The sequence below is a fragment of the Choloepus didactylus genome, chromosome 7 (assembly GCF_015220235.1).
Source record: "Choloepus didactylus isolate mChoDid1 chromosome 7, mChoDid1.pri, whole genome shotgun sequence".
NCBI classification, from domain to species: Eukaryota; Metazoa; Chordata; class Mammalia; order Pilosa; family Megalonychidae; genus Choloepus; species Choloepus didactylus.
In genome coordinates, this window is record NC_051313.1 from 41,089,000 (window position 1) to 41,109,587 (window position 20,588).

Sequence of the window (20,588 nt, forward strand, 5' to 3'; positions counted from 1 at the left end):
CGCCCCTTCCCCCTCCTCCCGGTCTTGCGCGGCGGGGGCGGGGCCGCGCGGTTGCCCCGGCGACGCGCAGTGTTTGCGCTGCGGGGGGAGTCCCCGAGCGGCGGCCATGGCGAGCCCCGCGCGGTACCTGCCCGGACCCGCCCCGTGCCTCCCGCAGTCGCCGCCCGAGAGGCCGCTGCAGGTGAAGGTGGTGGGACTCTTCAAAAGCTCCAGCTTTCAGATTGCGAAGAGCACAGCTGAGGTAACTAAAGAAATCAAAAGTGTGGGGCTGCCCTCTCCACTCCCGGTTCTCCCAGTGGCTGGGGTCGGTGTTCTTGGGACCCCCATCCCCGGGCTGGGCGGGCTCAGTCTGCTTGGATTGAAAGGTGTAGCGGGCAAGTGCGGGTCCAGGGTGGGCATTCGAGTTCCCCATCCTTCGAAAACGGCGACCATTAAAGGGAGGTCCAAGTGAAGGAAGCGTTCAGAATCTTTCTGGGAATAAAAAAGTAAAAAAAGTAATTCCTCCCTCTATAAATACATTTTATTACACTTTTAACTGTATTGTAGGTTTTTTTAAATTCATGACAAATATGTATAGAACAAAATGTTGCCATGAAACTAGTTGATTTCTACAACCTCCTCCCCAAGTGATTTTTGAAAACCATTCATTCGGGAAAATTTTTCTTTAGATTTTCTGTTGCAATCACTGAATTCCCATGGAAATAGATGCTTGGTGGATTTCTTAACAAATGGCCCTCAAATGCTTTGGAAAATTCAAACATTTCTTCATAAACACTCAAGGAAACCAATTTATTTTATTTAAGAAACAGGAAGAATTTGAACAGGTTATGTTGTGGCATATGGAAGACCTGAATGAAGGAGAAATGTAGAAATGTATGAAACGTTGAAATGCAGAATTCAGCCGTCTGTAGCGTGTTCTCAGGAATGCTGCTGTGAGGTTCTGTCAAGACCCCACTAGACCCCGTGCCTTATTCATGTCCGTATCTCCCAAAGCACCCAGCTGGACACGATCCAAAATGTACCTAAAATGAGTGAATGAATTAGAAGACATCTTAAGAAATCCCTGCCTTCTTGCCTGCGTCCACATAGTTAAAGAAAAGTTTGTAATTTTATCAAATCAGGATATTAGCTAATTTGTAAAATAAGTAAAGCTGAAGGAAAAGATGAGAAGTCTACGAAAATGATACATACATGGAGCATTACAAAAAATAGAAAGTATGGATGTGTTAGCTAGGTATATGGGATCAGCAAAGTTTTGTGACAAAAGTCATATATAATGAATTTGAGGGTTTTTCTTGTTTTTCTTAGCTCCTTTTTTGATGACACTTGTTTTCCATGCCTGTACCATCCTGTAGAGGAGGTATTGACAAATGTTTTCTATAAAGGGGCAGATAGTAAATATATTAAGCTCTCTAGGCTAGAAGGTTTCTGTCACAACTATTCAACTCTGTCATTATAGTGTGAAAGCAACCATAGACTATATGTAACCGAATGACAATGTTCCAATAAAGCTTTATCATGGACATTGAAATTTGATGTACATGTAATTTTCACATGATATGAAATATGATTCGTCTTTGGATTTTTTTTTCAACCTTTTATAAAATGAAACACTATTTCTTGGCTCCCAGGTCTTATAAAAACAGATGGTACGGCCAGACTGCCCCACTGGCCATAGTTTGCCACTTCCTGCTGTAGAACACTAAGTCAAGAAAGCAATATATTTATTATATTAATAATGTTAATTTTTCAGTTTTTATGTTTTTGCTTACTATAGCTCTATTTTAATATAAAAACATCAGTGTAAACTCACTTAGTTCTGTCTTAATAAAGGCCCCTTGAATATAGTCTCAACCTGATAATTTGTGAGCAATCCTGATATTTAATTCATTGACATAAAGCTTTAGATTTGAAAAGAGTAAGGATAAGTATTAAGTATATTCTGATTTGGCTGGAGTTCATTCTAGAACAAACACTAAATTACAAAGACATTCTGATGTACATAATTTGAAAACTGTTGGGCTTATTAGTTATTCCAGATTCCTCCATTCAAAACAGCAGTTGTCTGCACAATTGCCTCAAACTGAGCATGGACACTGGAATTGAGAAAAGGACATGCCACTTGTTTGTTGCGTACTGTGGTCCAAGAAGAAAGTGGCCCAATTGCTGTTGCCCTCTTCTACGCCTGGTCCCAGAGCAGGATGCACTTAGGCCCTGCCATCTCCCTCTTGGAATGCTCACCCCCTCTTGTAGATCTCGACAGGGCCCCCAAGCACCATCCTTAAGATGCCAACTGCAGCGACTCATCAAAGATAAGACAGATGTCACTTTCCCCTGTTGGCCCATCTCTTCCTCAGACCCACTCAGAAAAGTGAGGTCTGATTGTTATTGACTCAACTGTCTTCTCTTGTTTTGGGGGGAGGCAAAGATAAATAAGTATCAGGAATCAAACCAGTTTTTTGGACAGGGATTGCTAGCCTGTAAGAATTTTCTCTGATCTTTACATACAAAACAATCAGTGTTAACCAGACATAATCAATAGCTAAGCCTAAATATATTGAGAATTTACTTCTCTTTTTCCAAGGGGTGTAACCACAACAATATCCTTTTGGTCATTCTCTGTACATCAGTGAATTAAAGCAATAGCATTTATTTAGTTTAATTACAAATGAAGTATCTGTAGATCTACTGAAGTTTAGCAAGAGTTTAATTTAGGGGAAAAACTGGTCCTAAGACAATATGGCAGATCACAGTCCTGTTGGGATAAACATTTGTTTATTCAGTTGCTATGTAAGAATGGTCCACTATGTACCATCCACACAGGTTGTACCAGGTGGAACTATGGGAAGACTCAAACATGGTCTGCCCACAAGGAGCTTATACTCTAGAGGTGGGAGACAAATAAGCCAGAGCCCCTGTGTGAACTGGGGAGCATCTTCATGGAGGGAAGCACCTTCATGAAGGCAAGCACAGGGGTCTCTGGGAGCTGGGAAGGGCATCTAAGTCAGACTGTGTGTCCCATCTGTATGCACATTGTATAAAACTTCCTGGAAGCCCCCCGAAAATTGGGGGCAATGGTTTCTACTTTAAAAGAGGACTTATCAGAAGTAATGTGTGGCAACTTCTAGGAAATTTCTTTATAAGATAGTTGTTAGGTGTGCCTTGCACTCTCCTTCATTGTCTCTTCCTTCTTTCTGATGGTTAGAATGTGAATGTGATGGCTGGAGCTTGAGCAGCCATCTTGAACTATGAGGTAGACGCCACTTGCAGAGCACAGCAGGGTAATAAGACCAAAGTCTGTGTCCTTGACACTGTGTATGACTATACCAGCCCTGGACCACCTACCTCTAGACTTCTTATATTTGAATGGAAAATAAATTTCTGTTTTGTTTAAATCATTAAAAAAAAAAAAAGAGGACTTATTCTAAAATAGTTATTTTGTTTTGAAACCTAGAGTCTGAAGAATACACACCCATCCAAATTCGAAGATCCTATAATAGTTCCTCTTCAAGAATTTGCATGGGATCAATATCTACAGGAGAAAAAAAGGGTAAAGGGTATTTCGGGACTGGGGGATATTATCAAAGAACAAAGTTTTGCTTGAATTATTCATCCTTTATTAATATGGAAAAGCTGAAGCAGTCATTTTAGCACAGCTAGATTTCGTTTCTTTAAATGATACATGTTTCCTAAATGTTTTTGATCATTTTACCAGACTGATAAAAAAAAAAAAATACATGATTTTCTTCTGGAAGTCACGTGATAAAGGTAAGTGTTAAACTTTCAATGCTGCTATTTACCTCAGCTGATGGTCACTCCTCTTTCCCTGCACGTGGCTCACTCACACTTCTTGTGTCACCTACACCCAGATTACTGAGGCCTGGCATTCTTCCTGGCCCTTATCCTGGAAGATGTCAGTGGCATGTAGTAGCACTGGAACAGCAGGGTGCTTGCACGGAGCTGTTGCCTAGGGGAGCTCTGATGACAGCCACCAAGTTCCCACAGGGCAGCCCTGTCCTAGTTGAAGCTTCCTTCTTTGTATTCTTCCTTCTAAAATTAGAACCCCAGACCCTAGGGCTCGCTGAGCTTAGTCCAGGGATGGCAGGTAGATTTCCTCTTGGGCACCAACCCCTATCAGTTGGTAGTGCTGTCAGCAGCATGTGATGAGAAGGATTCCAAGGTGGCATCCTGGCTCAGCCTTGTTTGTCGTGTTGGGGCTGAGAGTGGCACAGAGTCTGCCTCGGCTTAATACCCCTAACCTAGTCTTGTTGGAAGTTCCAGTTCTGGTTTCTCTGCCTCACTGCGTCTCCCCAGTGACTGAGGAAATCTCATTTCCCCTGATCTATGTGGTTTCAGTTGCTCTCTGCTCATTTGCACAACAATGTCCTGTGATCCTGTGATTATGTTTCATGTAGATAATGATGCTTTTTGAGACCTTTTCACTCTCTGCTTAGTCACATGAATGGTGCAAGAGTCTGAATTAGGAATACCTTTTATTAAATCTCTTACCATTTTCATGGCCATAATGCATTTTTATTGGAATACAAATGGAATAATAGCAAACACTTATTTGGTACTTATTATGTGCCAGGCACTAGTCTAATCACTTATATATTAATTTAATCCTTACAACTATGGTGACCAATTGTCCCAGTGGGACTGGGACTGAGGAATTTTTCAAGTTGCAGGAATTTCAGTGCTAAAACTGGGACAGCCCTGGTTAAATTGGGGAAAGTTTGTCAGCCTAACAACCCTGCTGTATTTTAGGCTCTATTATTATACTTATTTTACAGGTGAGAAAACTGAGTTTAAAATAAGTGGTCCAGGGTCCCAAGGCCATTAAGTTATGGAGTCAGGATTTGACCCCAGCTAGTGTCGCTCCAGAGTCCATACTTGTATTTTATCTCTAACTTCCAATTGATTATTTACCACTCAGATGATTTTACTTAATTCCTCTTGTCAAACTTATACTGTCTCCCTCTGTCCTCCACCTACAGGACAGCCATGTCTCATGCCCCTCCTTGTGGTTTGTGCTGGCTCTCCTTATGCATTCCCACTGTCAAGTTTGGTGTGGATGCCATTCCCCAATTCCCCTCCCTGTTCAGCCTGGGTCACTGACCTTGATATGTTTTGTATTCTTTTCCTCTCTCCTTTCTTATAAGGCCTCACAATGAGGCTTTCCAGTTAGTCATTGCAGCTTTTTTCCATCTCTCCTTTATTCCTTCCTTTCTTTCTTCTCTCTCCTACCCTCATCCTCTGGATATTCATCATCTTAACCTTTTCTTCCTTTTCAGGCCAAGTTTCTGTCCTTGTCCAATAGAATCATTGTGTTCCTGTGTTATATGTAGTGCTTCTTAGCATGTTTGAAGTCTCAGTGACTCAGTTAGTTAGGTTGGGGCTGGCCTTGTGTGTCTGCAAAATGTAAAATGGATAAAACACACTCCACTTTGAGAAGCTTAGGATTTAATGAAGTGTTGACAAAGGTGAGTTCTCTTCCTCCCTGCCCCTGATTATGCCCTGGAAATTCCTGCTGGTGCCAGAAGGCTTTCCTTACCCTGATCCCCTTCTATCAAAAAGCCATTCTCTTGATCCTTTGCATTAGAAACCGTGTCTTACCCAGAATCCACAGTCTTTCTAAGTGTGCCCACAATAAAATGTGCTTCAGAAATGAAGCCAGAGACCACATTTTGTTTTCAAGTTAATATAACAAGTATGCTATGCACAGTGATTTTTGTTAACCAGGTAACCATTCATTTTTGATGATTAAAACATTTTTAATAGCACTTTTTAGACAATTCTTTTTAGTGATGTGTCTTGAAAATATTCTTAAATTATTTCTTAGAGCAAAATTCTGAAAGATGGCAAAAATATATATATATTTAAAGATTCTATGCATAAAAACAAGTTAAATCCTAGCATTGATTCCAAGCTCTGACATATGAGTTTAGCAAGTTTTTCCCCCTTCATTACATCTTTTTTTGTCCTTTTCCTTTACAGGAACTCAAGGGTGAAACCTGGGAATATTCTTCCTATGTGATGTGTTTTATTAATGATCAGCTCCTGGGTAATGCACTTGACCTGCAGCGATGGGCCCACAAGAAGTGGGATCTGGTTGATTTTAAGCCCCCTGCACTTTATGAGGCTCTTACTGTGGATTATTCTAGTAAATTCTTAAGAGACACCAAGGCAGGTTACACTGATTTTTAAAGAAAAGTAGTGGGATCCTTGATCATTTATATTGATTAAGCATTAATAATTGATATCTTATCAAAGGGGATATAAATGGGTAGGATACTCAGTGACCTTATAACTGGTTGCAAAGGATTATTTATAGTAGGACAGAGCGGGGCCTGGTGGGATGTAAAGCAACCCTATCTCACAGCAGCAGGCTGCACAGGGAGAACATCCTTGTTCAGATATTTCTATGCCCAATTAGAGATTTATATGCATTTATTACCTTTTTAAAAATATAAAGAACCCTCCCCTCACAGAGAAGATCGACTCTATCATTCATTCACCTTTAGTATGAAATATTTTAATTAAAACTTTCTGACACCTATATGAGAGTCACTGTACTAACAGAATGGAAATTTTGGTTGAGAAGGAAGGTATCATTTTAAAGCATGACACATAATTAGAAAGAGCAGTAGACAGGGTGTGGCAGTGGGGAGGTTTCCCCTGGCAGACGACAGTCATGAAGCATGAGTTCCCAGGGGACAAGAGACAGACAGGGTGGGACAGCAACAGAGGTAAAAGTACTTTGTAGTTTTACTCAGAAACCTTGTTGTAGCAACAACTGCCATGTGCTGAAAATCATTCCAGTGCCCACAGGATGACCCAGGGCTAGGGTCTGAGCTGCTCAAAGGCAGAGACCTTGTCTTCCTCAACCTCCTTTAACCCCCGCCTTGAAAAGAACCTGAAACATAGTATGTGCTCAGTGAATGCCTGGGTGAATTAGCACTACACTTTGAAAATGCTAGAACCTCTGGGGTATGGGAGGAATTTGATGTTCCGTTGCAGTGACATCCCAAAGGAACAGGGTCTGGAACAGTCCATGGTGTACTCTGGCAATGGCAGGGGACATTAAAAAGGCCAGAATTGGTGGGAAATGAGGCTTAGAAAATATCATTCAAGATTTTTGGTGTCGACAATACCAAGCAACTCTGATTAACTGAAGGAGAAAAGCTATGTATTGAAAGGATATTGGCTACCTCACAGTTGACAGGGAAGCCGAGAACCAGCTTTGGAAAACAGGCAGGAACCAAGGGAAGCCTGGCAGGAGGAAGACATGGCCAGAGTCACTTCACGGGAAAGCGCTCTCTGGGTTTGCATGGCCTCCTTCACCTTAATAACTTCTCAACTCTTCTTGTGTCTTTGGGTCACTCCCTGGAGATCCAAGGTCCCAAAAGGAGCATGTGGTTGGTAGACCCCAGATCATCTCCCCACACTCTCCTGAGGGGGAAGAGGGAGAATCTGGCCCCTTTGGGCTGTATAGAGGGTGGTGGGGGCCTACAGGGAACTCCCCAATAGGAAGGTATTCAGATGTTAAGTAGAAAAAAAAAATCCCAAGAAACAGAGATCCACTACAGAACTGGGGAAGCCAGATTATGACTTAACTTTCCATTCTAAACCAAGGAGTTAAATCTTATCCAGAAGGAAACTGAGCCAACATATTATTTTAGAGGTAATTTTTAGGGTTGTGCAGAAGCAGGCTGGAGAGGCACAGAGACAGCTTTTCCAGTAGCATGGGCTAAAGATAACGAGAGACCGAATTCATTAGTGGCAGTGAGGATAGAGGACCTAGAATCCAGAGAAAATTCTTAGATTTTCACATGGAATGTGGACTTCACTTGCTGGGTTAAAACCGGTGGACTTGGTTATTCAGAGGCCACCTTGTTACTTCTGGGTTGGAGCGATAAGCTAGATAATCATATTTGCATGTTTGGCTGTTGATGACTAGAACATTACGTTGTATTGCATTCATTTGATCTCTTTTCATTGAGTTTTCAGAACTATCTGTTCTTGACAACCCCATAAAGATAATGTACTGATATACAGGGAAGTTTAAAGAGGCCCAGATGGACTTAGTCATTTAATAAGTTAACCATGATTTCCAGTATATCCTATTTTTCCTCCTAAGCCCTATGAAGTTTACTATATTATGCCATCTGTTCTTTAGATATAATATTCATTTAAAATTAGGAACTTGTAATACAGAAACTGAAAGACATAAACTAATTATAAATAGTATAGATTGCAGAATAGTATTTCAGTCTTTTAAGTTAAAAAGGTTAGAGTAACATGAAATAATGATAGTGATACATTCAAAAGTAATTTCATTTATGTTTCCTAGTGTCTTAAGAAATAGAGCAGGGGAAGTTATGCACCTTGCTAACTAAGGTGACATTTTTATGTATGAGAATGGTACCTAAAATTTGAAATAGACTCCATTAGATTTGCTATACCCTCTAAATGAATGCTACTGTGATGAAAATTAGTGTTTTAATTTTGGATACCTCTCAGTGAAACCAGACAAGGTCTCACAAATGTTAGCTGTCTCTACCAGAAAGAATATCAGTTGAAAGCAAGAGCTGGGGGCATCTGTGAATAAGAGGATGTTATTGAGCGTACTCAAAAGCAGAGCATACTTCTGTTCCCAGCCTCTGGTGCTGTGCTTCCTATGGATATGCTGGAATTATTTACCCATTCAGAAAGGATGTGGCCTGGCTGTGGTTAGCTAATTTGTGTTGTCTGAAAATCCAGGGCACACTGTAATCAAATCCATGGCACTCACGATGGATCTTTCCTCAGAACTTCTGAAGAAAGAAAAGAGAAGTAGAGGAGAATTCTCAATCTGTTTCTTTTCTCAAGGGACCCACTAGGGATCCTTTCCACTCTTAGTGGATAGCTAGGCCATGTGTTCTAAGTCTTGTGTGATAAGTTAGTGTTATTTAAATCTTCACTACTGAAGAGTTATAAAAAGTGTTATTTAGGCTGTGAAGACTTGCTATAATAAAATGAGTCATTCATTTTAGTTTTGCTGTCAAATTATCCACTATTAATACCGTGGATCTCTTATCACTGAAAATATTATATCTGTTATCTTTTTGGTCATTTCTGAAATGTTCTTACACAATTTTGACCTGCATTATCTTTTTTGCTCCCTAATTTTCATAGCATGATTTTGTGTTCTTGGACATTAGTATTGGTTTTCATCCAATTGGAAGATTGATTTTTGAGGTAAGAGGTTTTTGTTGTTGTTTTTGTTTTTTAATTAGTTGGGAGAAAATCTGTAAGTGTCAAAATGTTAAATATTTAACCTTTGAATCCCTTTTTCTTTATTTTGTAGCTATACTGTGATGCATGTCCCAAAACATGTAAAAATTTTCAGTTCTTGTGCACAGGAAAAGCAGGGTTTTCTGCACGTGGCATAAGGCTACATTATAAAGGTTCAATTTTTCATCGAATAGTACGGAATGGTTGGATACAAGGAGGAGGTGAGTTCAAAATCTTAAATACACTGCAATTGCAACATCAAATCAGAAAGTCCAAAATTGTGAAATACATATAGAATTAGGAGTAATATATTTAAAGAATGTTTCATATGACCAAATGACAAATTAAGATATCTGTATTAAAATAAACAAATCTAAGGTGTTACCAAGAATATTCCAAAATGAAAAGTGATACAAGAAAGAAGGATAACATTTTTTTATCAAAACGTAATTTCAAATGCTCACTTAAGAGTGCCTAGAAAATACACTGCTTTAAGAAACATACCCAAGGGTGGAAATTTGAAAAAACGGAATAAATGGAAAACAATTTATTTCTTACCAAAGAAGTTTATGGTTACAAGTTTACTTGTTACAAGTAAAAAATAAGATCTAAAGAATTTTGGTTTCCGTTTTTGCTTTCTTTTCAGACCAGTCCTTTGACTTTTTAAGGTGCCTTATGAACAGCAAAAATTAAGTGTTGGAGGCCTTTGGGAGATATTCCATGGGGAGCAATCAGGCAGCAATTTAAAAATAATTGGCTCAGTGTGGAAGAAGATATACTTGAACTTGATGAAACATGCAGAGGCTTAAATTAAATAATGTTTAATTATTTTTCTACAGCCTGGAACATTCTGAGGCTGAGGAGGTGGAAAATGTAGATTTATTCTGAGCATTTGCATGTAAAACAGTCATTTTTCCCTCAGTTTCTCCAAACTGAGATTGTGTTACAAATACTACCATCCAACCTCATTGTTTTCCCACATAATAGATGGTGTTTATCTTCCCATGTCAATAAACATAAATATACAAAATTTTTAATGATTGTCTAGTTTTTCCTTCTTAGTCCTATACCAATTTATTTAATTCCCCATTGGTGAGCATTTACATTGTTTTCAATTTGTTATTATAAAACAATCCTCATGGGGGTCTGCTCCTTAGTTCATTGTTGACTTTCACGTGTTAGGCTCTGATATTCTGTGTGGTTTGGTTTTTTGTTTTGTTTTGTTTTAGTTTCCCTTAGAGCAAGACTTGGGAAAAGTAGGCCATTTATTTATTTACTTACTTTATTGCAGTAAAATTTCCAAATAGTAAAGTGTACAGATCTTGGGTCATGTTTCACATAGTGAGGCAGCAGTGTTAAAGACAGTTTGGAAAAAATCTGGTTACTAGATTCAAATCCAAACTCTGATACATACAAGTTGTACCACCTTGAACAAGCCACTTAGCATCTCTGAATCAGTTTCTTCATCATAAAATGGAGATAAAAATAATATAATCACAGGGTGTGGTGAGGATTTAAACATGGCATATTGAAAATGCCCAGCTCTCTCAATGTTATTCTCCCTGCAGGTGTCAGAGTTCCACAGGGCTGGGTAGAATTTCAGAATACAGGAGCTAAATGTGGTTTTGACCTGTAGCTTATGTTGCTGGCCCTGTGGGACCAACAGGCCCCACACAGCTTTTTTGTCTCTCTTCACTAGAATTTAAGCTCCATGAGGGCAGGGCTTTTTATTTTGTTCACTGTTGCATCCCCAGGTTCTAGTACCATGCCTGGCATATACTGAGTGCTTAATGAATGTTTGCTGACTGAATTAACAGATAGTTAAACAGGAAACATGTATATTCCATTCATTTCTAAAGTACAGAGTTAAAGAAGATATCAAGTCATTAAAGCACTTTGGTTGGATTCTCTCTCTGTGGCCCCTACAAGGCCTACTACTTTCAGAAGACTCCCTTAATATGTAACTTTATACAGTTTATCATCATCATCATCATATTGAGCATAATTATGGTGAAGACAATGAGAATGAGAGGATGCATTCCATAAGCACATGATGCTGCCTGATACTAATTAATGGCCATAAATGAATGCGTGTGACGCTCTGCCACTCCTGCATGAAGTGCTCTTCCTACATCATTTCACTTAATCTTCAGAGCTGCCTGTGAGGCAGTTATTATTATCTCTGTTTATACAGATGAGGAAACAGCCTTGGAAAGGGTAACTAATGTCAAGATTTAAACTGAGGTCATCTGACTTTAAAGTCTGCTTTTATCTGCTGTTCAGCATTCCTGAATTTGCCAGATAGAAATAATATCAGATATATGAGGCTGAATTCAAGGGGGTGGGTTATGGCCACAAAAAATGACATTAAATAACTGATTGAAATGATGTCAATATAGAATATTCACCTGGGAGATGGGAAACGGAGACAAGTAATGTGGGTGGGTGTTGCAGGGGGGGAGTCAGGGCAGGGGAGTGTGATTGGTGTTGTGGCAAATTAGTGGAAGGGGAACCACCTGGGCAGATTTGCCTGAGCAAAGCAAACTCAACTTTCCTGTTCCCAGATTTTGCCTTCAGCCATTATGGCATCCTCCCAAAGCTGCTGAAGGCTGGGCGATGAATTGGGGTAGGGCAGGGGGTAAGGGTGTAAGGCAGAGTAGGGTTGGAGATTTAAGGCTTGGTAATTAACTTCTGAACCAGTTTACTTCTGAACCAACCTTATGGATAGGGTAATTTAAACGCTCCGTGCCTGCCCTGAATTAATTCTTTCCACATGCTTGCTGATGGATCAGATTCCTTTAAAATAGCACAAACACTTTCATTATATTATAAAAGAACTTCATTTCCAAAACTGTGGGGAAATAAAGGAGTCATCACTGTAGGGTTCCAGAGAATGAAAATTTGAACCATAATTCTTTTTAGAGCACCTATTTGTATTCGTGTTCTAAAAAAGAACTTACTATTCCTATTTCATTCTCTCAGATTAACTTTTTCGTTTTTCTGAAAAGCAAAACAGACTATGGAATAAATTGTGAAGTAAGCAGAATTTATATGAACACTCTGTAAATCTTGGCCACATTATAATTTAAAGCTTCATTGTTTCAAAGGCTTTGTGTTATAATTTAACCTACCTCACAACTATTATGAGAAAAAAAATGGGATCATGAATATAAAGGGGCTTAAAACATTCAAGTGAAACCATTAGGGTAATATTTTCATGGTATAGATATTGAACAACTAGGCAACTTACTCCAGTAATTTGTATAGGTGGTATCGTAATTTAAAGCATCTTTTTTCCCCTGCCATTACTGTACTCTGTAACTCTTTTTTAGTCTCTGAATTCTAATTTTTATTCATTGCTATTTCTCAGATATAGAAGCTGGAAAAGGAGATGGTGGAGAGTCAATTTTTGGAGCAACATTTGAAGGTATCTATCTTTAAATTTTGTCAGTCTTATGTTAGTTGATTATTCAAATTTATCAGAACTGGATGGTTTCACAACCCCGAATAACATAGTGCCTAGAGTAGTGCACGTAGTAAAAGTAGGAGTTAAAAATGTAGGTAAAAAAGGCACAACAGTCCAGAACAACCTTATATACACATTTTTCCCCACATGCCTAATTATAATTATTTCTTTAGGAAAAACTGACAGAATTAGGATTGTATGGTCAAGGGGAGTTTCTGTTTCCAAGACTTGTAATTTGCCATGCTCATACATGGAATTCGTACCTTGGTAATCATCCTGCTAAGACTGCTGTAAGAGGACTCTGGGAAGATGGTAGTAGTAGTAGGATAGCTCTTGATTTTTCCAGTCAAAACAGACAAAATAATTATATAGAGAAAGTTAAACCCATGGATAACTCTTACAGCAAAACTAGGTGATAAGAAATCTACACAAACTCCAAAATACAAATGTGCAGAAGGACACACTATCAACAGCCAACACAGTCCGCATGGTATCAGCATCTGTGTGGGAGAAAGCAGGTCATCTGTTGGACCTGAGAATAAGAAAACTTGAAAATAGTCAATACTGGGTGAGCATGAAGAGATATGAGTGCCAGGAGCCTCCAGTAAGGTTTGAAGGAGCTGGAACATTATAACCCCTGTGAACTCTCGAAACTGACCTGAACAGGATTTTGTTCCAGGACAGTCTCCACACTGAGGAGAAATGGCTGAGAGTGGAATCAAAATAAAACAGTATTGGGAAAATAATGATGAAAGAGAAGGTCTGGATAAAGAGGGAATGGGAACCGACTAGGAAATCTCAGCAAGCTGCCATATTCTTAAATACTACATGAAAACAGCACAAGAGGTGCTTTATGAAGTTAGAGAACGGTGATGGTTAGGTTCATGTGTCAACTTGGCCAGGCGATGGTGCCCAGGTGTCTGGTCAAGCAAGCAAGCACTGGCCTGTTACTGCAAGGACATTTATGGCTGGTTAATAAGCCAGAAGGCTGGTTTATTAAATCATCAGTCAGTTGGCTGCAGCTGTGACTGATTACATCAACGAAGGGCATGTCTTCCACAGTGAGGGAATTCAGTCAGCTGGATTTAATTCAATCAGTTGAAGACTTTTAAGGGAGAAGAGAGAGAACTTTCATGTCGTCTTCAGTCAGTCAGCCTCTCCTGGAGAATTCATTGAAGACCCTCATCAGAGTGCCAGCTCACAGCCTACCCTATGGAATTTCTCTTCGTCAGCTAGCCAGCCTCTCCTGGGGAGTTCATCAGAGACCTTCATCGGAGTTGCCAGCTTGCTTCCTGCCCTATGGAATTTGGACTTTGCATCTTGCCCTATGGAATTTGTACTCGTGCATCCCCACAGTTGCATGAGATACTTTTATAAAATCTCATATTTACAGATATCTCCTGTAGATTCTGTTTCTCTAGAGAACCCTGAATAAATATAGCTTGGTACCAGGAGTGGTTCTTGACAACAGAATCTTAAAATTGGCTTTTTCAAATGGTTTTCTAATCTGATTAGATTCTAAGGCACAAGTGAGTTACATGAGGAATTGGCCCAAATGTCCATGGCCCCCACTCCTGCCACATTACCTTCTTTCCCAGCCCAGAGCTCTGGCCTCTTGGGGAGTTCCTTACAATCAGTTGACTGAGGAAGAGAAAACGAGGGCCTGGTTGCAGATGATTCTGCATGATATGCAGGTACCACCCAAAAGTGGACAGCTGCAGCACTGCAGCCCCTTTCTGGGATGTTCGTGAAGGATAGTGGTGAGGGGAAATCCTCCCAGTGGGCAGAACTTAAAGCAGTGCACCTGGGTGTTCATTTTGCTTGGAAGGAGAACTGGCCAGAGGTGCGTTTGTATATTGATTCATGGGCTGTTCCTAATGGTTGGCTGGATGGTCAGGGACTTGGAAGAAACATGACTGGAAAATTGGTGACAAAGAAAGTCTGGGGAAGAGGTATGTGAATAGACCCTTCTGAGTGGGCAAAAAAACATGAAGATATTTGTGTCCAATGTGAATGTTCAGCAGAGGAAGATTTTAATAATCAAGTGGATAAGATGACCCGTTCTTTGGATACCAATCAGCCTCTTTCCCAAGCCACTCCTGTCATTGCCCAATGGGCTCACGAACAAAGTGGTCATGGTGGTAGGGAGGGAGGTTATGCATGGGCTCAGCAACATGGACTTCCACTCACCAAGGCCGACCTGGCCACAGCACTGCTAAGTGCCCAGTCTGCCAAGCAGCAGAGACCCACACTCAGTCCCTGATGTAGCATCATTCCCCGAGGTGATCAGCCCGCTACATGGTGGCAGGTTGATTACATTGGACCAATTTCATCATGGAAGGGGCAGTGATTTATTCTAACTGGAACAGACACATACTCCAGATATGGGTTTGCTTTCTGTGCACGCAATGCTACTGCCAAAACTACCATCTGTGAACTTATGGAATGCCTTATCCACTGTCATAGTATTCCACACAGCATTGCTTCTGATCAAGGAACCCACTTCACAGCAAATGAAGTGTGGGAATGGGCACATGCTCATGGAATTCTCTGGTCTTACCATAATCCCCATCATTCAGAGGCAGCTAGGTTGATAGAATGGTGGAATGGCCTATTGAAGACTCAATTATGGCTCCAGCTAGGTGGCAATACCTTGCAGGGCTGGGGCAGTTTTCTCCAGGAGATTATGTATGCTCTGAATCAGTGTCTACTCTATGGTGCTGTTTCTCCCATAGCCAGGATTCATGGGTCCAGGAATCAAGGGGTGGAAATGGAAGTGGCACCACTCACTATCACTCCTGGTGATCCACTAGGAAAATTTTTGCTTCCTGCCCCTGCAACCTTAATCTTTGCTGGTCTACAAGTCTTTGTTCCAAAAGGAATAGTGCTACCACCAGGAGACACAACAATAATTCCACTGAACTGGAACTTAAGACTGCCACCTGGCCACTTTGGGCTTCTTATGCCTTTAAATTAACAGGCAAGAATGGGATTACTGTACTGGCTGGGGTGATTGATCCTGACTATCAAGGGGAAATAGAGCTGCAACTACACAATGGAGGTAAAGAAGAGTTTTCCTGGAATACAGTAAATCCCCTAGGGCATTTCTTAGTACTACCATGCTCTGTGATTAAAGTCTATGGAAAACTGCAACAACCCAATCCAGGAAGGACTACAATGGCCAAGAAACTAAAGGAATGAAGGTTTGGGTCACCCCACCAGGAAAACAACCATGGCTAGCTGAAGTCGCTGGCTGAGGGTAAAGGGAACCTGGAATGGGTAATGGAAGAAGCTAGTGATAGACATGAACTACGACCACATGACCAGTTAAGAAATGACTGTGATGGCATGAATATTTCCTCGTTTTGTTATGAGTATGTTTGTATTTGTACATAAAGCAAATATCTTTGTTTTCTTCTCTATCTTATCCCCTTATCATATGGCATGTTATAATGTTCATTTAGTAGTATTTAAGTTATATGATATCATGTTTAAGAATGAATGTTACCCAAGGACTTTCACCCTATTCTGGAGAGATTTAGTGCTTTTCCAGTTGTATGCAGGACAGCTAAGTATTGTTAGGAGAAACATATGTCTGTTATTGTGTTCTATTTATAATAAAGAAGATTAAGTACGGTTTAAGGTTATGTGTATAGCTGCCAAGTTGACAAGGGGTGGACTGTGATGTTTAGGTTCATATGTCAGCTTGGCCAGGTGATGGTGCCCAGGTGTCTGGTCACACAAGCACTGGCTTAACCATTATTGCAAGGACATTTGTGGCTGGTTTATTAAATCATCAGTCAGTTGATTGCATCTGTGGCTAATTGCATCAATGAAGGGAATGTTTTCCGCCATGAGAGAATTCAGTCAGCTGGATTTAACCCAATCAGCTGAAGACTTTTAAAGGAGAAGAGAGAGAACTTTCATGTCTTCTTCAGTCAGTCAGCCTCTCCTGGGGAATTCATTGAAGAACCTCATCAGAGGGCCAGCTCGCAGCCAACTCTATGCAATTTCTCTTCTTCAGCTAGCCAGCCTTTCCTGGGGAGTTCATTGAAGACCTTCACCATTTTGCTGCCTACTCTATGGAATTTGGAGTTGGCGCCTGGAGAGGGATTAGTTTAAAAATCCCAGAAGCAGCTCTGGATCTAGCTGTGAAAGATGCACAGTTCAGCATAGGGAGACTGCTTTCCCCACCCCAGGCACTCACCTCAGTATGAGGCATAGACGATAGCCTTTCGCACACCCGCAGCCACTTGTCCTGGAGCTAGGAAGGTGGAGGTCTGCAGAAAGGGGGAAATTACCACGCCCCATAAAGCCATCGTTTCAGTGGGCTGGGAACGGCCCTGCACGGCACTGCAGCCCAGAGCTACACTGTGCAGTCAAGTGTGGCAGGACGCGCTGTACAAATCCCGGGCACCTGCCTCAGTATCTGGCATGGATAATAGCCTTTCTCACACCCACAGCTAATTATCCTGGAGCTACGAAGGCAGAGGTCTGCTGAAGGGGGAATTTACCACACCCCGTACAGCCAACTTCTCAGCGGGCTAAGAACGCCCCGCCGAGGTGCAGCTGCTCAGAGCTTCCCTTGGAGACTGCACTCACCTGTGACATTGTGCTGTTTTACCATCACGGTGGCCCTTGGAGGTGGGACTCGCACGAAGTCCCAGAGGCCCTACATCAATACCAGGGACTTGTGGGTCCACGGCAGAGACAGAGTGTAGGGAGCCTGAGACGAAGGGTTGGACTCCTGCAACAGCTTTAAGTCTCCAGGAACGCCTGGGAGATTTGATTCTTAAAGCTGCCTTCCCTCCTTAACTGCTACACACCCCCACATTCAGGGCTTGCAGCACCAATTACACACAGAAATTTGGACCCCCACAAGATTCGGACCCCCACTCACCACACAAAGTTGGAGAGAACTGGCTTGAGGGTAATAGGCAGCTCTTCGGCGCCATCTGCTGGTAACTCAGAGAAAGTGCACACCACCAAGCTGTAGCTCTGAAAAATTAGATAGTTGTTTAAATAAATCTGGATATCCTAAAAGAACCCTATCAAGATAAGCAAATGCCAAGAGGCCAAGAACAACAGAAAATTTTAAAGCACATGAAGAAACCAGAAGTTATGGATAACCCAGAAAGATCAGAGGAGACACAGTACTTGGAGCAATTAATCAAAGAAATAAGGACAAACAACAAGATCATGGCACAGGATATAAAGGACATTAAGAAGACCTTAGGAGAGCATAAAGAAGAATTTGCAAGAGTAAATAAAAAAATAGATGATCTTATGGAAAGAAAAGTAGCTGTGGATCAAATTAAAAAGATTCTGGATACACACAGTACTAGTTTAAAGGAAGCTGAGGAGAGAATCAGCAAGCTGGAAGTAGCCAGAATGGACAGTGAAAGTACAAAAGAAAGAATGGGGGAAAAAATCGAAAAACTTGAAATGGACCTCAGGGATATGATGGGCAACATAAAACACACAGATATAAGAATGATTGGTGTTCCAGAAGGAGAAGAGAAGGGTAAAGGTTTAGGAAGAGTATTCAAAGAAATTGTAGGGGAAAACTTCCCATACCTCTAAACAACATAAATACACAAATCATAGATGCACAATGAACTCCAAATAGAATAAATCCAAACAAACCCACTCCAAGACATATTCTGATCAGATTGTCAAATGTTGAAGAGAAGGAGCAAGTTCTGAAAGCAGCAAGAGAGAAGCAATTCACCACAAGGAAAACAGCATAAGACTAAGCAGTAACTACTCAGCGGCCACCATGGAGGCGAGAAAGCAGTGGTATGACATATTTAAAATTCTGAAAGAGAAAAATTTCCAACCAAGAATACTTTATCCAGGAAAGCTCTCCTTCACATTTGAGGGAGAGCTTAAATTTTTCACAAATGCTGAGAGAATTTGGTAACAAGAGACCTGCCCTACTTGAGATACTAAAGGAGCCGTACTGCCAGAGAAACAAAGAAAGGAGAGAGAGGTATGGAGAAAGGTTCAGAACTAAAGAGATTTTAGTAAGGGTACATTAAAGGAAATCAAGAGAGGGGAGAAAAATATAATTGACAAACATAAACCAAAGGATAGGATGGCTGATTCAAGAAATGCCTTCACAGTAGTAACATTGAATGTGAATGAATTAAACTCCCCAATTAAAACATATAGACTGGCAAAATGGATTACAAAATATGAAAACCGTCAATATGTTGCTTACAAGAGACTCATCTTCGACATAGGGACACAAAGAAATTGAAAGTAAAGGATGGAAAAAAATATTTCATGCAAGCTACAGCCAAAAGAAAGCAGAAGTAGCAATATTAATCTCAGATAAAATAGACTTTAAATGCAAGGATGTTATGAGAGACAAAGAAGGCCACTACATACTAATAAAAGAGACAATTCAACAAGAAGAAATAACAATCATAAATGTTTATGCACCCAATCAAGGTGCCACAAAATACATGAGACAAACATTGACAAAACTAAAGGAAGCAATAGATGTTTGCACAATAATTGTGGGAGACTTCACTACATCACTCACTCCTGTTGATAGATCGGCCAGAGAGAGGACCAATAAGGAAATTGAAAACCTAAACAATTTGATAAATGAATTTGAATTAACAGACATATATAGAATATGACATCCCAAATCACCAGGATACACATTCTTCTCTAGTGCTCATGGAACTTTCTCCAGAATAGATTGTATGCTGGGTCATAAAACAAGCCTCAATAAATCTAAAAAGATTGAAATTATTCAAAGCACATTCTCTGATCACAATGGAATACAATTAGAGATCAAAAACCATCAGAGATTTAGAAAAGTCACAAATATCTGGAGGTTAAGCAACACACTCCTAAACAATCAGTGGGTTAAAGAAGAAATAGCAAGAGTAATTGCTAAATACATAGAAATGAATGAAAATGAGAACACAACATATCAAAACTTAATAGGATGCAGCAAAGGAAATTTTGAGGGAGAAATTTATAGCTGTAAATGCATACATTAAAAAGGAAGAAAGAACTAAAATCAAAGAACTAATGGAGCAACTGAAGAAACTAGAAATTGAACAGCAAACTAATCCTAAACCAAGTAGAAGAAAAGAAACAACAAGGATTAAAGCAGAAATAAATGACGTAGAGAACAACAACAACAACAAAAACAATAGAGAGAATAAATAACACCAAGAGTTGATTCTTTAAGAAGATCAACAAGATTGACAAGCCTCTAGCTAGACTGACAAAATAAAAAAGAGCGAAGACCCAAATAAAATAATGAAAGAAAGGCGACATCACTACAGATCCCAAAGAAATTTTAAAAATCATAAGAGGATACTATAAACAACTGTATGCCAACAAACTAGATAATTTAGAGGAAATGGACAATTTCCTGGAAACACATGAACAACCTAGACTGACCGGAGAAGAAATAGAAGACCTCAACAAACTGATCATAAGCAAAGAGATCCAGTAGTAATCAAAAAGCTTCCCACAAATAAATACCCAGGGCCAGATGGCTTCACAGGGGAATTCTACTGAACATTCCAAAAAGAACTGACACCAATCTTGCTTAAACTCTTTCAAAACATTGAAGAAAATGTAACACTACCTAACACATTCTATGAAGCTAACATCACTCCAATACCAAAACCAGGTAAAGATGCTACAAGAAAGGAAAACTACAGGCCTATCTCCCTAATGAATAAAGATGCAAAAATTCTCAACAAAATACTTGCAAATTGAATCCAGAGACACATTAAAAAAATCATACACCATGACCAAGTGAGGTTCATTCCAGGCATGCAAGGATGGTTCAACGTAAGAAAATCAATCAATG

General features: G+C 40.2%; 1 protein-coding gene across 2 annotated transcripts in view; it reads left to right on the plus strand.

The window, feature by feature from the left end:
• Positions 1–81: 81 nt before the first annotated feature.
• The window catches only part of PPIL6 (peptidylprolyl isomerase like 6), a 69,137-nt gene continuing 48,630 nt past the window's right edge, over positions 82–20,588 (plus strand). Inside the window, exons 1-6 of one of the 2 annotated variants that reach the window (XM_037844498.1) lie at positions 82–241; positions 3,455–3,550; positions 5,998–6,186; positions 9,178–9,240; positions 9,350–9,497; positions 12,647–12,703. In XM_037844498.1, the coding sequence (XP_037700426.1) occupies positions 107–241; positions 3,455–3,550; positions 5,998–6,186; positions 9,178–9,240; positions 9,350–9,497; positions 12,647–12,703 (688 nt within the window). In that variant the 5' untranslated portion in view covers positions 82–106. The remainder of the gene's footprint in view (positions 242–3,454; positions 3,551–5,997; positions 6,187–9,177; positions 9,241–9,349; positions 9,498–12,646; positions 12,704–20,588) is intronic. The other variant, XM_037844499.1, reaches the window with a different exon arrangement.